Source organism: Vipera berus (genome assembly GCF_964194415.1).
Source record: "Vipera berus genome assembly, chromosome: 1".
Lineage (NCBI taxonomy): Eukaryota > Metazoa > Chordata > Lepidosauria > Squamata > Viperidae > Vipera > Vipera berus.
The window spans coordinates 219283074-219303545 of record NC_138202.1 but is presented as its reverse complement, the minus strand read 5'-3'; the positions used below and the strand labels follow the sequence as shown (position 1 = coordinate 219303545).

Genomic DNA, 20472 nt, shown 5'->3' with positions numbered 1-20472 from the left:
TTCTTTCAACTGGAGATAAAAATGCAGGCAGGAGGAAAAGTGTCTCCTCTATTTCTATTATTTAGCCCAGTGGTATGCATTTGTTTTGTTCAAAAACTGAAAGTCAAGTCAGCCACTACATTTGTTCATGTAGAATTTGTAATTTGGCTCACATCGGTGAATTTATCCCATCGCTACTTAACCCCTGCAGTTTTGGTGTGCTTCATCATGTACGTTAAAAACTTCTGAATCTAATTTAATAAATAAATGCTCTTGTATAAATTCATGTTTATTAACTCCTAAAACAAATACCGTTAGTCCGATGCCTTTAATATATTTGACCATTTCATATATGTGACTATAGTTTATACAGCACTATTTTAGAAGAGATCTCTAAAAGAAGGCCATGCTTTCTCAGATGCACCAGGATAGAATTCTTTTTAAGGCTTTTTCTGAGCTGCAACATTAACAATACCAAGGTTAGGAAATGAAAGTTTCTTAAAAAAAAACAAGATTTTAGACTTTAGGGAATTGCCCAATACGTCGTTTAAATTATGTCTTAATTATAAATTTGAAAAAAAAATTTGCAGAATTTTGCATCCAGAAATGCAGCTATCTGCTCACAGGAATGGGGGAAAAAAAATAAGACAGCTTTTCTCTGTGTCATCAGTTTTCTTCTCATTCTAAGTCTTTTTTCTTTGTTCCACTTCCAATTTAAGCAAGTGACGAGTGTTTTTCTTACCTCTGAGTAAGTGCAGGAATTAGTAGGGTTATGGTGGAAATACCGCTCTAAATACCCAGGTTGACCAAGAAAAAAAAATTCAGAATAAATGTGAAAAAGCCAAAAGTCTGAGTAGCTACTCTCCTGTTGAATCAGATTCAGATCAATAGCAACAGAAACTAGGCACATATCTATGTAGTTTAAGAACATTTTTATTAAGTGAACTTCCTGATACCAAAAAGAGTAGGACCCGAGCAGCAGGCTTTAAAATATTTACTGAGTGTCAGATGCAAGTCTAAGTGTAGGTCTGTGAAAGTCTACTATCAAAGCAGTTTCCAGAAACTCTATAGTCTATTCAGGTAATGGGGTGGTGGTGGACATACAACATAATAAAAGTCTAATCCTTGTTATAGAAGTAACCAGTACAAAAAAAAACATTGCATTGCTACCAACAACTATCAAGTCCAAACATTTGGCTGTTGGCCTGTGTGTCTCTACATGGACACCACAACAGATGCCTATGAATTGGATGCAGAGGAACTAGATTATTCAACCTGAATTTTCTCTTCAGATGAATGAGAAGGGGGGACTGGTCACAGCTGTTTTATAGAAGAAAACCATTTTCTATCATTCTGTGCTCAACTTGGGCAGATGGGTGCCTTCAAAGCTGGTAAAAATGGAAATATCTATTGCCTCTCTAGTTCAGACTTATCAGTCCAAGCCAAATTGGGGGAGGGTCTCATTGAAGCAAAATAATGAATCATGCCATCCATAAATGTACGTATAGCTGAAAATAGAATAGAAAGGAACATTAGTACCAAAAGAATTTTTGTTCCTCTTTAGTATGAGTAATCGCAAAGAGGAAAATCCCGAGACCACGTTTCTGGATACAGACAGAAGGGAAAGCAACTGATCATATTCAAACCTGGACAGATTTAACAGAAAACAAAAATTGCTATCTAATACAACTCTGGGAGCAATGGAGCACTTGCCTTATTGGCAAATATGTCACTTAGTCCTCTTAATGTTTCAAGAAAGTTTAGATTAATTTATTGTCAGTGTACAGTAATTTCATATATTTCTTTGTTCAAGAGTAAACCTCAGTATATTGTATAGTCAATAAAGTGCAGATGCTATACATGGCTTCAAAAAGATTCATATATATATATACTTCAACAAGCTAATCTTGTCCCAGCTATAAAATTTATGGACTGTCCCAGCTCATCCTGGAGATCTATCAGGTTGCTAAAAGTCAACAACCAATCTGATGGCATATAAATAAATCAAAAAGGTTTCAGCAGTGATACAGATGTAACACAAAATTAGAGACACTCGTATTTCAAAAAATTGAGCTTTTTCCGTTTAGGTCACTGGACTTGGTCTACTGAAATCTAATGTTTGCAAATTCTATGTAATTTTCTTATGCAATCTCCATCAAATGTATGGTAGAAAAGGGAAATAAAGGCTTTTACTTCCCTTTACTACAGTTCTGCTATATTTGACTTGGGGAAAAAGGTGATTAATTTGAGTTCTCATATGGGAACAAGCCAGTATCAACTAAAATAAGTAGTTTACAAGACATAACAGGGAATTGCAGTTGCTTAAGAGGAAGTAATTGTTCTAGTCTTGTCACTTTACAATCTAGGCTGAGGATTAATCTTAATTTTAACTGGGGTTTTATTTATGCAGGGACAAATATAATTTTTTTAAAATTTGTTTTTAACTTTTGTATCTTGGTTTTTTAATCACCCTGTAAACCGCCCTGAGTCCTTCGGGAAAGGGCGGTATATAAATGTAATAAAATAAATAAATAAATAAATAAATAAATAAATAAATAAATAAATAAAAGCACATGGATTCAAAGCTTACTGCAGCTTTTTTGGAAGCAGAAAATAAAAAAAAGTTATGAGTGTTTGTCAACATCTCACTGTTCAGGCTATTTTAATCCAAATACTGCTGCGAATGGAAGTCTATTTCTTAGAACTTAATATATGGATCTAAGCTATCAAATAAATACTTAGCAGAGATATGCTAAAAACTGTTCCAGTTCAACTTGAATTGTGATGATGATGATATAGAGTTGGAAGGGACCTTGGAGGTCTTCTAGTCCAACCCCCTGCTGAGGCAGGAAACCCCATACCATTTCAGACAAATGGCTGCCCACTCCCTTCTTTAAAACTTCCAGAGTTAGAGCATTCACAACTTCTGGAGGCAGGTTGTTCATATCCTTAAACCTAGCATTAAAAATCTGAAAGACTTGTCTTTCAAAATTTAGTCCCTCTACTTCAGGGGTGTCAAACTGCCAGTCCGTGGGCCAGACGCACCATCAAGAAACCGCGCCCACCCCATTGCCGGCAATGGAGAAAAAGCTCTGATACATTGCGTGACGTCACGAGTTTGACATGTCTGCTCTACTTTATAGTACAAAAATTACACAAGCAAGTTTGAAAATACAAATTTGTAATCTGTAGCATTTGTAATCTGTAGCATTTTATATTAGCAATTAGGGATTATGTAAACTCTCACATTCTTTTCCCCAAGCATGAAATGAATTGTTCTGTTCATACCAGAAGTGTACCATGTTCTAAATACTTTCCATATGGAGATAACATTTCTGGTAAGATGGGAATAGCTGTTTCAAATTCAAAATATTTTGCACACCACTAGTCCAGATCTATTACTTGGTTTTGGCTTAGGATGTTACATAAATCCAGCCAACTGCAATTTATTTAACAAATCATGGTTCAGAATAACGAACAAGTCCTCTCATGTATGATAAGATTAGATGGTACAATTTTCTTAATAAAACCAAAGTATTTACATTTTCTTATTTGTTTTATTCTTTTTCTAACCAAGCTTTTCTTCTACATATTTCATGAACTGTATTTGAAGAACAATTCAAAATAAAAGTGGATAATTGGTTTAGATTCTTAGCTAGTATTTAAAATTTTAATAAATAATTTGGAATTAGTTTAGAGGTTTTAGTTTCTATCTGAGGACTCGTCCTAGTTTCAAAACTGAACATGAAGTATGATAAGTGATGAGTTTAAGGATATAATCCAATATTAATTAATTAGAATAAATGACACTTGTTCTGAGAATTGCAATATAAAAAATCCCTTCTGCTACACCCACAGAACTTTCTTTGCTTCTAACATGTAGGCCTTCGTGATTTTCATGGTATGAAAGAGTTCCATCACTAGGAAATGTAATGACCTTTTCAGAAGAATATTTTATATATTATTATCATTTAATACTTGGGGGAGGGGGAGAAAAAGAAAAGTTAAATATCCTTTATGAGCTATGTCAGACCTGATATCTTTTCTCTTGTGCTTTTTTTGGTAGTTCTTTCTCTCTTCAGCCACTGTCTTCTATAATTTCCCCCATTCTCATTATGGGAATATCCTTCCCCTCTCTATTTTTGTAAGTGTTCTACCTGTAAATACCAATAAAGATTTTCAATAAAAAATATACCCAGTTCTTTTAAAAATGCATTGAAAATAAAGCATCAACTTTTGTATTTGGCATTAAAACATCCCTCATATTACAGAGTTAAATACCCAATACAAACTATATACTGAAATGAAAAGACCCTAGACATGCTAATGTTTTGTTGGAATTTTGAGGTTTTACGTGAAAACAAGTGTCCTTGTTTTCCATGGATTTCGATTCAATAATCTATCCAGTTCAGGACTTCAAGAATTCTGGTATGTACATAGAACTACAGAGCACTCTGTTTAAAAAAATGGGGGGGGGGAATCTATTTTCTTTCCTTCAGCAAACAGGATGGGGTTCTATTGTATTTTCAGCTATTTTCCATCTATTTCCAACAGAAAATATCTGAATTTCATCCACTGGGGAAGCCCATATTGCATGTACAGATCACACATCAACATTCAAGCAACACGATAAGGTTCTTAAGCAGTTAGGAAAATGGTAAGTAAGAATAAATGATTCAGCTTCTCACTAAAAAAAGTATTTACACAGCAGACATGATGAAGACAGCAACAGATGATTTTTAGCTCAGAGATACAAAAGATGAATTCATGCTATTTACAATGCACTTAACAGCTCCCACCAAAGTTAATGGAAACACTAAGTGCTGAATTCACAATAACATTAATTCTACCACAATCCCCCTTTATATAAGAACTCCACTTTTTAATCCTACCAAACAACTGGAGATGTTCATTAAAATTAAAGAAAACATCCAACACAAGAGAAGCATGCCTGTGATTTTATTATTACCTCCATTGTAGTGGAATGTATACAATTCACAAAATCCTATTTAAAATCATGCATATTTCATTTGCATATGAACTACTAATATTTTAGCCACAATGCTAAAAACAGAACGGACATAATTATACACTGCATTGCTAAATAAAGGCAAACATTACATTTTTGCTAACTGCGAAGGCCATGAAAGCCACCAATTCTGTTTGTTCTTCACAATCAAAACACATTAATCAAAGGCCACTATTGTTTAAAATTAGAAATACTTTCAAAAGATTACATCAAAGCACTCCCTTGAAAATAATACTACAGAACACAATCACATTTACTCCTCACAATTGCTTTAGAACTATTGTTATACTATAATCTATGGTGAACAAAAAAATCAGGCAATTTATTCTTAAATCTTAACTACAATTATCATTTCAAACATGCAGTATTCTGTCTTCAAATTTACAGTCACAAATACAGCATTCCTAAAGGCAAAATCATTTAAAACCAGCAAAAGAATTGAGTTTTAATATTTCAATTTCAGCAATTTAAACATCAATACTTTTTAAAATGTCACAGAACTGAAAAGTATAAAATCATAGGCATCAAATTTGTAGACCTCTAGCCATTTCCTTTATTTGATAATTTAAAAAGTTAAATTGGTACATTCTTACATAGATGTACAATATTCATTTTTATTTCAGCATCACTTTTCAACATGCAGACCAAAACACGCACATTTGCCCTAGAAAAATTGAACACCATCTTTAACCGATAAATGGCGGCTCATTTATGCTGGCCATTATTCAACTAATTTTCATTACATTACGTATTTTTTCTATTCTAAACCATGAGATGTGAACTGGATTATAACCCTAATTTTTTATGAAAATAGCAACATGATCAGAGAAGCAAGCTGTAGACTGGAATGATAAAGAAATGTGTAAACCTGATGAGGAACTAAGAAAAGGAAGCTGTATAAAATAAAAAGAAAAATAAATAAATCAGACAGAGGCAAAGTTGTAACTTGGATGACATTCAAAGAATACTCTCTCTCTCTTCTCCAAAGCCTGCAGCATCAGAACCAGTAACAGTAAGAAGCTCAGAAGAATCTTTTGAAAGCCTTGAATAACTTGAACGCTGACTACGCTTATGGGTCACACCTTTAATATTATCATTCTGAACTGCAACTGAGTTAGAACTCGATCCAGGACACAGAATGATTTGAGAAGGGTCTACGATACCATCAGTCTCCTCAAAATTCTGATTGGGTCTATTGGTTGGTGCACTATTATTATTCAGGGTGACTGTGCTAGGCGTTCGATTTAAATTGTAGACTTTTTGGCATGCTGGCCAATTCTCCTCCGGACTGCTTGCTATTAAGCTGCTGTCTGAAGGACTTTTCTTATCTTCTGAACAAATTGACATACGTGCGATTGTTGGATCTTGAAGGCCACTCAAGCTATGGGGAATTCCCCTTTTTCCACTGTGGCCATCATCTTCCAGCTCAATGAGATTTGCTTTTTCAAGCTGTGAATCATCTCCATCATTATGGAGAGAATGATTTGGAGAGCTTTCGTTGGATCTTACTCCAGAATCAGAGGAATCCTTTTTGTCTAGAAGGGCATCTGTCAAATATTCCTTTGCTTTAATCAAGGTTCTGATGGGCTCAGAGCCATGTTCTGGAGATTTGGACTGTTTCTCTACTTTTCCTTCTATTTTCCGGTCTTTACCTTCCTTGAGGAGAGGTGTATTATCAGATTCTTCTGTTCCAGACTCATCTTCATCACTTGGAAGTTTCTGATAACGTAGAGCTACCCCTTTCAACTTCAGATCTGCAGCTTGGAAAATGCTTGTTCTTTCTGAAGATTTCTTCCCAGAAAGAAGCTTGGATACGGACTGATCTGATTTTTCATCTTCTTCAGTAATGGGATCCAATGGAGATGCATCATTAGTAGATACCGAAGTACTGTAATCTACAACTTCATTTCGCTTAATCAAAAAGGATTTCCTTCCATCTTCTTGTTTCTGTTCAGCATCCTTTCCCTTATCTTGTTCCATATTGGAATGAAGAGAACCTGTGGATGTGCTCTGCCCCATATAAAATGCTGCTGAACTATGTGGTGAAGATCTACCACTCACTGTACTAGAACTTGCACCTCCTTCTAACTGTGACATTTGAGCAATATATTCTCTATATGCATCTCTATATTCTGCTTGTACCTTATCAGTAAGCTTTGAAATTTCAATACTAGAATCTTGGGAATTGAGGCTTGAAAGACTTGGAGTCCGGCGGGCTTGTGACTGTTTAAAGACAAAGAAAATATATTAAAATATTGTCTAAATATTCTAAACATCTAAACATCTAACATCTAAACAGGCACAAATGAATAAAATTAAACCTTAAACAAGTTATGAATGAAAACTGCTTGATGTTTCAAAAAGGGGCACTATGTCAGTGGTACAGCATATAACTAGCATGTGCTGAGATTGTTCCATGAGGGTAGGAAATTCTTTTATCATATAAATGGTTCCACGAAGAGCTGGAAGTTTTACATTTCTCAGTTTAAGTTCCTAATTTTATTTAGAATAAAAGGGGAAAATATATCAATTTTCTGTTAAAACCAACAGCCTTTCCCAATACAACACGTTTTGTATTAGGAAAAGGTAAATGTGTCCAGAAAAGTGTATACCGGTATATAACTCTTGTGTAACTGGAATGGAACATATAACTGCATAACTGCTAAGCTTGTAAGCCGCCCTGAGTCTTCGGAGAAGGGCGGGATATAAATGGAATTAAAATAAAAAATAAAATAAAAATAATTACAATTGTACTTGCAGAACCTGAATTAGAAATAAATGCAGTAACTTTTTATAGATATTACTGAAGTGCAACATATGCACTTTTTGTTTTTAAGGAGTTTTACTCTTGTATATGAATAATAGGTATGATTAAAACAGAAGACATTGACTAAATTATATCCAATCTGAAGTGAAATTACCTGCCAGCTTAGATTGCTATGACGTGGAGGGGCTTCCTCTAGGCCAATATTGTTCAGCTCTTCGAAGCTAAAATTGAGAGTATAAGGAGGTTGACCTGGAAGACCAGTAAGTTCCGTATGGGGTAATTCGTTGTTTAGAGTTGGACGTCGAGCGAGATCATTATGAGGAATTGTGTTGGCATGCTCATTCACTGTTCGAGAATCTTCATGGACAACTTGACTTTCTGCATTTCTCATCTCAAGTACCTAACATAAGAAATAATATTAGACTGCAGGTTGAACATAACAGCACAACAAAAACATGGGTCTTATTTTATTAAAGTACTATGAAGCACACTCTCTGTGACAATGTTGATGTTTTCCATGATTCACTCAGTCTAAAGCAGCATTTCCCAACCTCAGAAACTTCAACTCCAGCAATGGCTCTACTGGGGAATTTAGGCAATTAAAGTCTACATATCTAGTTGGGAGTTGGGAAACACTGTTTTAAAGCACATTCAGATGCACTTGCAAGGAGTTGTTTGAATCGTCATCTTATATTTGCACACAAATTTCACAATGAGGCAAGCTAAAACACATATTATTTATGCAAAGCCTAACCTTGAATATTTAATATACCCAACTAGTTTAAATGCATATTTTCATCACATAGACTCCATAAATAACAATTATTTAATAAATATCAAGCACCCCTTTCTTATCCCCTTCCTCCTATAGAAACCTACTCTTGTATTCCTGTTGATGGCACTGAAGCAAACAACTGTGCAAGGATGTAAAGACTCCAACCTGATGGAAAGCAGTGTTTCCAGGCAGAGTCCTGCCACTTTAAATAAGAAACTACAAATTGTGTAGAAATTAACAACAAAAATGGGGTAAGGTAAAACAAACCATTCTTAGAATGAAATCTCATGCAAATATGACATTGAATTTCACTGAAACCAAGTATGTGATGTGCTTCAGAGTAAATATGTGCAGAAAGGTAAACGTAATTTCCACTGGCCAGCATTCCTAATTATTAATGCTAATATTTTATGTAACAATAGTCTTACTGCACTCCTGAAGAGATGCCAGTCCCCAAAATTCATGTTCATCTCACGTTTTAGTTCATCAATGTTACACTGTGCTAAAACACGACCGTTTATATTAGCCTAAAAAAAATATAGAAACACAACATAGGTATTATTTATAAATGGTAGTAGAATAGTAAACTTTAATCATTTCAAAAGTAATTCATGTATAAGTGTATCTATAATATTACAAGGATAGTCTATGTTACTCTTGGTTGAAACTAAAAAAATGACAATAGAGTATTTTTAATAAAAGGACTAAGTCATAATTTAATCACAGAATAAAAGAAAGGGAGAGCTATTAAAAATATACATTTGATACATCAAAATAGAAATCAGGATTATGTTTCAAAGGAAAATATGATCATAATAAACTTTAGGATACATTATATAATGTATTTATTATAATCATAATCAATTTTAGAAAGTTTCTGTGTTATACATTTATATTATGAGTAATGTCCAGTCTTCATTGTCTGTCTAAAACTAGGTTATAAATTGACAGCATAGCTACTGCAGAAGATTACCCCACCCCCACCCCCATACACATACCCCAAAATATGTCAGATTTTTTAAAAAGGTCAAATTGAATTAAAGTCTTTTCTAGGAAGAGATTTGACAAAAGTTTCAGACACAATATTTCAAAATTGCAAATTTCGACTGATTTGGGAACTGAGAGGAGGACTACAGGAAGAAGCACTTAATTCCTCTTACAGTGTCCATTTTGTTGGGAGATTGAAACAATTGTGTGATGTACAAATGAGCCTGCAAGCTAAAGATTGCAAGCTATTAGCTTGCAAGCTATCCTAAGTATTATGCTATCAGCATTTTTATTAAGATTTTATCCACAATTGTGGATATTTGATCCAGGATTAATCAGAGTTAACTGTTGGGATGACTTGGGATAGAAAAGATGCCATAATAAATTTTCTACAAGTTGAATACAACAGTATGTTAACAGAGGGTTTTTATATTTTACTTTTGCCTTTTGTCTGTTTGCTATTCTACCTGTTAACTATTTGTCCATGAATACAGTATCAGGGGTGTCAAGCTCAATTTCATTGAGGGCCACATCAGCATTGCAGTTGCCCTCAGGGGGCCGGGTGGGTATGGCCAGGGTGGGCGTGGCCTACTGGGTGGGCATGGCTAGAGTGCGTATGGCCTACTGGGTGGGCGTGGCCAGCTCTACATCGTTCGCATCAAGGGTGCCTATGGGGGCCTGGGCAGGAGTGGGAGAGACCTGAGGGTCTCTGGCAGGAGGAGGGTCTCTGGGCCAGGGCCAAGGCAGTGGGGGCCGTTCCCTCACTGTTTCCAGGATGGCTTCGCGGGCCACATGAAACCACTTCGCGGGCCGGATCTGGCCCCCCGGGCCTTGTGTTTGACATGTCTGCAGTAGATAGATGACAGGTTAATAATTTGTAAGCAGAATTACAAGTTTGGAAAAAAAAATGGGACTTGTTTCGCAAGGAGTAGTACACTAATACTATTGTAATATATTTATCAATATTCAACTGGGGAAGGTAATATATGTACATGTGCTTGTGTTTTTTTAATACACCTTTTTAATGTTTTGTTTGCTTTTTTTGCTGTTTGTTTGCTTCTGGGTCCCACTCTCCTTTTTTGGGGGGGGGGAGTTTTGTATTTTAACTTTTGAATAAAATAAAAATCGTTTTAAAAAACATTAAATTCAATCATTGAAGTTGCTGATTCCTCACTTAGGAGAATGAACGGCAGGTCCACTGCCAAGACTTGCCTATTATCAAATACAAAAAAAGGAAAAAGAAACCCTTCCCCAAAGGGACAGTAATATTAATACACTAACGCCCATCCTTAAAACAAAAAAAACCCTCAAGCCCACTTAACACATATACTTTATTTTAAATACGATTTACTCTTCTATAGTCTTTATCTATCCTTAAGTCATTAATGGTATTCTGGCAGTAAGACAGGTTTAGTTTAATATATTCTCTCCATATCCACTCGCAGTTACTGAAAGGTAATTTTTTTTTTTATTCTCCAGCAGATTTTTACCGAACAGGGTTAAGATGCCCCATTTATGCATGCAGAAACATACCTTCTTTATGGTTGCAGAATACTGAGCCAGCATAGTCTGATCTAGTCCTTCTATTTGTTTCAGTTTCTCACACACAGCATCTACACTCATTGAGCTCAGAGGTACATGGGATGCTCCTGATCCAGGGACTGTCCCCTATGCAAAGGAGAAGTGCAATATGCAGTATGTTTAAATGCCTAGTGTGATTCTTTTGCAAGCACAAACAACAGCTGCCATGTTTTGAGTCCCTATTAACGGTATCAGGGATTGGGAATACTGACATACCATCAGCGGACTCGCTGACTGAAGTATATACACCGTGATATAGTATCACAGGCAAGAACTTTCCCTGAAGGTTCTTGTAAGATGGAAAATGAATTTTGAAAGAAAGAACCCCTAGCACAAAATAAGGAAAATCTTGATGACCTCTCCAATGTATTCTACACTTTCAGCACCTACTTCATTCACAGAAGAATCTAATGGAGCACACTGTTCAAAAGAAAAATAATGGGCTAGGTCAAGGGTAGGCAACCTCGTCTCTTTTATGACTCATGGACTTCAGCTGGCTCAGGAATTCTGGGAGTTGAAGTCCATGAGTCATAAAAGAGACGAGGTTGCCTACCCCTGGGCTAGGTTTAAAATATATAAATTTGTCTCAAAGGGGCCTGCCAGTTTTAGAATTATAACAAAAGGTGAAGTAGCCCTGGAATCAGATATTGGCTCAATCTGCATACATTTAAGTCAGTTAAAAGGGAGAAGGAGCATCACTTCTGTGTAGACATGTAATATAGCAATAATGCCGTATAAGAGCTTGTCGTATTTTTATTATTATGCACGTAATATGTTTTTCACTGCCTATGTACAATCTTAGCACTAAAGCCTAGCAGGCTGCATTCACTCTCTATATTCCAAATAGACAAAGTTTTTTTTAACAAAGAAGATTAGAGACTACCTCCTCAAACTGAATAATAATCTTTGACTTAACAATTAAGTTGCTATTTTCATGAACCCATAAAACCTAGTAAAAGCTAATACAGTTAATAAAAAGCTGTAACTGGGAAAACTGTATTCTCAATTGCCTCATATTTTTTTCTGAATGCATTCCTGAGACTATTATATGCAACTGATTTTCAAGATCAGCTGGCAGATTTGACTGAAAAAAACCCAAAGTAACTTAAACCAATGTTGTGGTACCAAAAACAAGTACTAGGGAAAAGTGTGAAGAATGATGGTCAATTCTGTCGGAGTCAAATCAGAAATAAAACAAAAGGGAAGGGCACTACTCCAAATGCTTGCTCTTTCATATAATGAAATTCAAGATTCTCAGAAGCTGAAAGGTATATCTCTAGTGACAATAAAAAAAATGCCTGGCTAATATGGTCCGCTTTTAAATACTCAAGGTTCTAGAACAAGGGTCCCCAAGCCCCGGTCCATGGATCAGTACCGGTCTATGGAATGCCAGCAAACAGTCTGCCCAAACAAGGAAAGCCCCATCCACAGGATGCAGGCAGCACACAAAACCACACACCCCTTCCAGTCTGTGGAAAAATCTCTCTCCACGTAACCGGTCCCTGGTGCCCAAAAGGTTGGGGACCTCTGTTCTAGAATACTATTCCAAAATAAATTTCTACAAGCTGTTGCATTCATCCCTTCAAATTCCAAAGAGAGATGAGGAGCAATAAGTATCAATTATTTACACTTGTCCACATAAGTATTTATTTAAAAGATTAAATTGATAATTTCATGCATGGTATCATTAATGCAACAAATGGGTTTCTTTTAATTGTCAAATACCATACCTTTTTCATAATCTATTTGCACTGATAATCTGATCGGATGCAGAAAAAAAGAATGAACATGCTATCCTTTAAAATTAAACCTAATATGGTTTCAAACGAGTAGGCAACTTTACATTTATAAAGTTCAATGGAATAAAAGAAACCCTTCTACATATGTATTAAATAGTACAGACTGAAGGATTTCCACATGTATTAGTCAATATGTAGGAGAGAAATCAAACGGGCCTGTATAATCAATCTACATAGTTCGCAATTTTAGAAGAGAGTTTTTGGTTTTTGGTACAAAAGTCAGTATTTGTACAAAACATTTATAAAGTTAGCTATATTAGCACAGCCAGATTAAATGAAGTCTATATTATATCTCTGCTGAGGAATGCATCCAATTTGAACTGTTTCAAATTCAAATTAATTTGCTTCTCATCTAAAAGCGTTGTTTTGAGTTGAAAGCAGGCTGTTCCCATCATTTTAGATGTCTGTAAGAGGCAAGCAGCTGTTTCAAACCCATGTTAACTTCAAAATTGTCAAAACATTCAATTTTGAACTTGAAACACTAAAGTTTCAAACATTTTGCACACATCTACTGCATTTTTCAAGCACACTGTATGGAGAATTCTGTTTTTGTGATTTTAACTGCATTCCAATCATACTAATATTTATATCATATAAGAAAGAAAAGGAAAAAAACTTTCAAAATATAAACACAATACTGATGCTAATAATTATTGACAAAAATAGTTTCTTCACGCAGTGTAAGATAACATTGGAAAATTTACATTTAACAAATTCTCTCTGTGCATATTCACACTATGATAGAGATTCACTGGAATCCAATACACTTATTTTCTAAGAAAAGCAGTAAAAAGCAGTAGAAGTGGATCTTAGAGGTAACATATGAGTGTTACAATTATACAAACGTTCTTTTCTCAGCAACAGTGTTTTTCCAATTGCTGAGAGAGCAGAATTCTGCTAAGTTTTGTCATGCAAAACCTAAGAAGCAGGACATCAAAAGCAAGCCCCCAAAAGTGCATTAGTGTGTAGACAGCCAGCATGACATTCCATCATGATAACAGAAAAACACGTGACCATTGTATAGGAAGTTGCTTGTACCTGTCTTTGTCTTTTTAACCCAGTTTTACACAGCTTTAAAACAAAAACAAAAGAGGGCACAACTTAACACAATGAGTAAGGCAGTATCTAAAAAAAAAAAAAAGCTAGGACGGTTATTTAAATTTCCTCTTTGAAGTGGTAAAAACGCACCTGCTAAAAATGAATGTATTCTAATTAAAATGCCCTGATCCAAGAACTATATAACTAGGGCGCGGCTCCGGAGCCACACGCGGCTCTTTCAGCCGTCTCCTGCAGCTCCCAGTCCTCTGCCATGTGCAGTCCAAAAAAAAAAAAGTGGGACTAAAAAAGTTCAACCAATCAATTCAAATATGCAGGGTAGGTGCATATCTCGCCTTGGCTCCACTCTTCAGTCAAACCCTGTTGTGCGCATGTGCGCATGTACACACATGCGCACACATTTTTTGCGGCTCCCAGTTTTTCCTTTTGTGAGGGAACCGGTTCCGAGTGGCTCTTTCACTGTTTCAGGTTGCTGACCCCTGAACTAGGTCATCACAGACTCTCCTCATAGATAATTTGGGGTCCCAAGTCTATGAAAATTGTTGGGTTTTCAAAGAGTTGTCTCACTTTTAAAGAAAAGACTGGACAGCCATTTGTCCGAAATGGTATAGGGTTTCCTGCCTGAGCAGGGGGTTGGGCTAGATGACCTTCAAGGTCCCTTCCAACTTTTATTGTTGTTGTTGTTGTTGTTGTTAATGTTCTGCAGTTCAAAATAAGGTAAAATCTGACTACAGGGTCATAAGCCCTTTTATGCAGATAATAATTCAACTACAAATTAATATTTCCTAAGTTAATATCCTAATATACTATTTTTATAGAATAGTGGCTTGCTGGAATAAAAGGTCTAATTGGAGACTATACATAAGACTAGAGAAGTATTTCAGTGTTTTACCACGGCAGATCCGTTTTCTCTACTAATAAGAATAGAAGGAATAGTTGAAATCAAAACAACGGGCAGATTTTAATAATTTAATCAAACATGCGAACAAAGCTTTAAAAATTTAGGATTGGCCACTGGTTTGGGAGGGGCTATGTTAAACTAATTATCACCCTTTTGTAATGTCATGTCATGGAATGTGAGAATGACTTGGAAGAGAGGCACCCAAGATAATAGGCAACTTATCCTGCTGAAATGTGTGAAGGAAGGGGGCAGATAGCTCGTTTGGGGAGGGGGGGGAGAACCTTCTTTATAGCCCAAGAAAAGGGACCCAGAAAGGAGGAGGAACAAATCTATTTTCAGATGTACAAGATTGATGTCAGCCTTGTAAGACAGAGCCGGTAGGAAATATGACCAGATGAGCTAACCCTACTTTATTGAAAGGCTACATTAACAGAATCTTGCAAGTTTGAAAGTGCATCCCCCCCCATTCCCTTTACAGCCCAAAAAACAAGACAAGGTTCTTTCTGAAGTGCTTGCCCCACCCTTATTCCTCCTGCAGGCTAAGACACATTTTATCTTTCTATTCTCATGGCTGCAGTCTCTTCCTCCTCTCTCCCAAGTACATTTCCACATACTACAGGTAGCCCTCGACTTACAATTCACTTGGTGATTGTTTGAAGTTACAACGGCACTGAAAAAAGTGACTTACAACCATTTTTCACACTTATGATCTTTGCAGTACCCCCATGGTCACGTGATTTATATTTGGATGCTTGACAACTGACTCATAATATGATGGCTGCAGTGTCCCAGGGTCACGTGATCCCCTTTTGCGACCTTCTGACGATCATGTTACTAACTAAACAACTGCAGTGATCCACTTAACAAAAGTAGCAAGAAGTGTCATAAAAATGGTCATAAAAAAAACTCATTTAACAAAATTTCTCACTTGGCAGCAGAAATGTTGGGCTCAGTTGTGGACATAAGTTGAGGACTACTTGTATTGCCTCTTTAAAATAGGTTCCCTCTTCTCATTACATTGGCATCCAGTGTGGTGCTTCCTCTTGCATTACTTTCACTCCCCTTCCCTTCCTAATGCTAACAAAGGAGAGGTAATGTGAGAATGACTGAAATATGAAAATAATGATGATGATAACTTTATTGTCACTTTGAATGAAGAACCAAGTAATTTTATAAATGGGATATTTTATTTTACAGGCAATGTGTTTAATGGACAGGTCATTGACTGTAATAAAGGACTTATCTAAAATGTACTTTGCAGGCAATTAATTGTAATTTGTAGTTTATAGATTCAATTTTATTTTTGCCCTTTTTTAGAATATGGCTTCTGGCTGATGTACATGTACATACACATAGGCAAACATCTGTGAGATGGGAGATAATTTGCAAGATTGGTTTCTGCTTAAACTCAGGTTGACAAAGTAGGAAGATGGGCAATGAACACAATTTTTATTTTGTATATCTATCCGCTTCTTTTTCCTTTTATGAGGGAAGTCATTTTAAATTTAGTAATTTTCATGTAAATACGGTAAAACCCGTGGTTCCAAAAAATGTTAAACCTTTTCATGTTATATAGACATTTAAAATGGCTGAGTTCATATTGCAAGCATGAAATGCAGTTCACGTAGCATATTTCAGAGCAACTGTGCCTTTCCCATTACTTTTCATTACAGAAATAGATTGTTTTGAAGAGTTGATGCATCAACCACATCTTAGTTGAAGGCAAAGGGAGGCAATAGGGTTCCTAGTGATTCAGCTTATTATTTCAGACAATCATTGCTGCAGGACTTCTTACGACAAAATGTTTTGTGCGTGTTACATGCACAATGAGAATAAGCCGGAAAAGATAATACCATGCTTCTTTGTATTGTGCTTCTACTTGAAAAATATTCAATTTCTAATAAAGAATAAATGCTTTACTTTCACCCAGTGCTAACCTTTTTAGGCACTCCTGCCTTAATTTTTGTTTCTCCTCCACCTCTTAAATACCACTGTCCTTTTTCTAAGGAAAAAAAATATAGGAGAAGCATATCTAATAAACCTAATTTATTCCAGTTTCCTGTTACTAACATTGATAAGCTATATGGTTTTGCACTAACAAAAGAACCTAACAATAAAGGAGAATATTTGTAGCTCAGGGTTGAAATGAGGAAACCTTGATGCTCCCTGCGCATGGTTGTTGGCTTGAAGAGTTTCATTATCCAAACCAAGTAACGTCATCCGTGCTAGAGTAGCACTGAAGATGTTACCTAGTTTGGGTAATGAAACATCTGCAAGAAAGCAACCAAGCTCAGAGAGCACCAAGGACCCCTCAAGGGAACCTAGGATTTGCTGCCATTAGAGCTTGCAAGCACGTATTTCAGGTTATTTAAAATCTATTTCCTATATACATTCAAAGCCCATTAATGATACTTTACAAGTTTAAATACAATTCCATGCCTCCTTCACAAAGCAAATGATTTTACTCACATTTTGTCGAATTGTCATTTGGAACAAAATGCTTGTATCAAATGGGTTGATCGCTTGGCTTAAAATATTAAAGAATACAATTCACAGCACACTTCTTCTAGCACTATCAGCTCATCTAAGAGGTGGAGCTCTTCTCAACAGAAATGAACTGTCTTCCATTATACTTATAGCAATATGACTGTATGTCACTACAGTGTTCACAAAAATGTGTGTGATGTCCATCTTCTTAATGCTTGATTATGCAGTAGCATGACCTTCTGTACAGGTACAAATCGATTAAAATGCAGCATTATAGTGTTTTCCCCATCCTAAAGCATAATAATCCCTTTTTTTGGTTATATGTTCATAAGAGTCCCGGTAATGCAGCAGTCCAAGAGGCTAAACCTGCTGCCGAATGAACAGTAGGCGAACCAGGAGACTAGGATATGTCTCTGAAACGTACTGGCTAACAATACAACAGAGACTCATAATCGGCATTGCAGAGAGCATAGTAGAGGGGGATTATAGCAGGATATAATCATTTTCTCTGAAGCATTTGCAAAGTAGTAAAAGACTACTGTGTTTTTGTAACAGGAATATTTAACATAGGACTATAAAATCAAAATCACGTTTAAAAAAACACAGCCTAAAAATAATAGGATGGTCAACCATTTTTTGCAGGTAATGTCAAGGGTGTAGTTGCGAACAGCTACAAAGAGCAGATTTCAAATTAATATTTTTTAGAACTGATGGACATATGGGAAGTAAGACTCATATTTAATATAACCTATGGAAACATTTGTAAACCAGTGTGACAATAATATAAGTATGTGAAGCCAGCCTTCTGTGCAAGCTCAGCAGGAGTATATTCCAATAAAATCAGCTTTATTGTTTGTCAACTGCAGCAACTTCATGTCTGGGTATAACTGAGAAAGCACGATTTTTATTTGACCAAATCATTTAGAGAAGGCATCAGCTAATCACTTCTACAGAACTGAATAGCTAACACAATTTTATTTTACAGTATGATGGTGTGTCATGGTAAATGTAAACTGCCCAGAGTGTTAGAAGCTCAGCAGTATACGAATTGCTTGACAATATAAATCTAAATATATTAAATACGTTTTATGAACTAAAAAAAACCTTACTAATGAAGCTGTAACACATTTTGTATTACTAAAAATAACTGTTCTTGACAGACTACTGAAAAGTAGCATGGAAAATGTAAATAATATATTCTATCAGCAGGGTATTAGCCAATTCATTCACAAACTATGCTTATTAGTCTTCATCTATACTATTTGTCCATCAAGCCACTGATGCAGAGTTAGTGAACAAAAGTTATAATTAAAGCAAATTCATTATTGTTGAAGAAGCAATGAGATGCTACAGTTCCACACCACATGACTACTCTTTTACCATTGAGAGCTCTGTGGGTGACGGAAGCCACTCATCAACATCCTCCTTGATAATATCCTAACAACAACAACAAACCATTATGACTTGAACAAAATGTTGACACACACACACAAACAAAAAATAAAAATAAACAATGGATGAAGAGGTATCAAAGGATGTATCATTCCGTACACAGAATATTTTTAAGCCAGGGTTAAAAATAGAACAGCTATATCTGTCACTTTATTTGTTTCTATTTTCTCCTCTTCTCTCTCTCTCTCTCTCTCTCTCCTATATTCATGTTCAATTCTCCATTTAATGCTTTAGTTTAACAATAAACCACAACTTTCTATATCTGTCTGAATTGGAGAAAACCATGTTTTGTACAAGCCACTATTTGTCTATAAATAAGTGAAGAAGAGGGGAGACATGTGATCAAAATGTCATGTCCGTGTTAGAAAGAACATCTCTTCCCAAAGAAAGATGTGTCACCTGTGGTCCTCAAGCCTTGAGGTGATTAACTCTGATTTTGATTAATTTTAAAACAAAGTATAAATGCATAATTTCACTCTAAAATTATTTTTCCTAATATTTCTTATTTCTTTCTGAACAACAGTTGCTTCAATATGAGTTCCTGTGAAGATAAGAAAAAATTTCCTCTGAGTCTTGTTGACTCCTCATGACTTCCTTGAATTGTAGCTTCCTTGTCAATAGTGGGGAGGGGGGGGAATAACTTGGCACTGTCTTCTTCTGGGATGCTTTTAATCTCTAATCTAGCCTACATTCTGGGATGCCCTGGTGATCTTCCATCCAAGTACAGGTAGTACTATTCAGCCCTGATCTTGCTTAATTTCAGAGCCTAGCCAGGGACAAGCTGCTGAGATAAGTTGCTGTTAAAAGATTTTAAATGTACCAAAGTACGGCACAATTATGAAAATGTGTGTAAGCCTCAATTTTTAACCTGACGTGAAATTAGAATTCTGCTTCAACCAAACTACAAATTAAACTTCACTATCTGATTTTAAATATAATGTACAATTATTTACTCAACTATTTGTCTTTACAGTTACTAATTTACTTATTGCTAACTTAATGGTAAGCCTTTCTTTTCTTATGTTAGAAATACATCAATTTTAGTATAGCAAATAAACCTAACATACAAATGTTTTAAAAGTGGAACAAGATACATTGTACTGTCTTAACTTTTATTTTAAGTGTTCCAATAATATTTCTAAAGAAAATAGTTTAGGCATACATGTGCCACAATTAAACATATCTATTCTTGTATTACTTACTAATCTTATCATGTAAATTAATATGTTCATTTACTTTACAAGATACTTACTAGACCATTGCTTTGCTCCCTGGACAAATTCGGTTTTAGTGATGGACGGGAGGTGAGATGAGAACTGCCAGGGTAATACCTTGGCATGTAAACATATGGGGCAAAGAATGGCTATGGAAAGAAACATGTAACAAAAAGGGACCATTACAAAAATCAAAAGAACGTAATTCAACAAATGCTAATTTAAAAATGTAAAACAAAGGTTTAGTTTTTTGGGGTAATCAGGCAGTCATATTTTGAAATGATCAAAATGTGAAATAACTAGTTACCTACCCCATTTGAAATCAACAGGAAAGTTTCATATAGGTTCAATGACAGACAAACATTAAAATAATGAAACATTTTTATAATGAATGATAACATATTCATAGCTTCAACAGAAAACTTTTAATACAGTTTAGAACTGC

The 20472-nt window shown here is 35.5% G+C and overlaps 1 protein-coding gene across 2 annotated transcripts in view; it reads right to left on the bottom strand.

The window, feature by feature from the left end:
- Positions 1–4921: 4921 nt before the first annotated feature.
- The window catches only part of KIDINS220 (kinase D interacting substrate 220), a 67210-nt gene continuing 51659 nt past the window's right edge, over positions 4922–20472 (bottom strand). For both annotated transcript variants that reach the window (XM_081346398.1, XM_081346399.1), the window contains exons 25-29: positions 20066–20176; positions 11071–11205; positions 8979–9077; positions 7930–8175; positions 4922–7231 (exon numbers count right to left, since the gene is read on the bottom strand). In XM_081346398.1, the coding sequence (XP_081202524.1) occupies positions 5966–7231; positions 7930–8175; positions 8979–9077; positions 11071–11205; positions 20066–20176 (1857 nt within the window). In that variant the 3' untranslated portion in view covers positions 4922–5965. The remainder of the gene's footprint in view (positions 7232–7929; positions 8176–8978; positions 9078–11070; positions 11206–20065; positions 20177–20472) is intronic.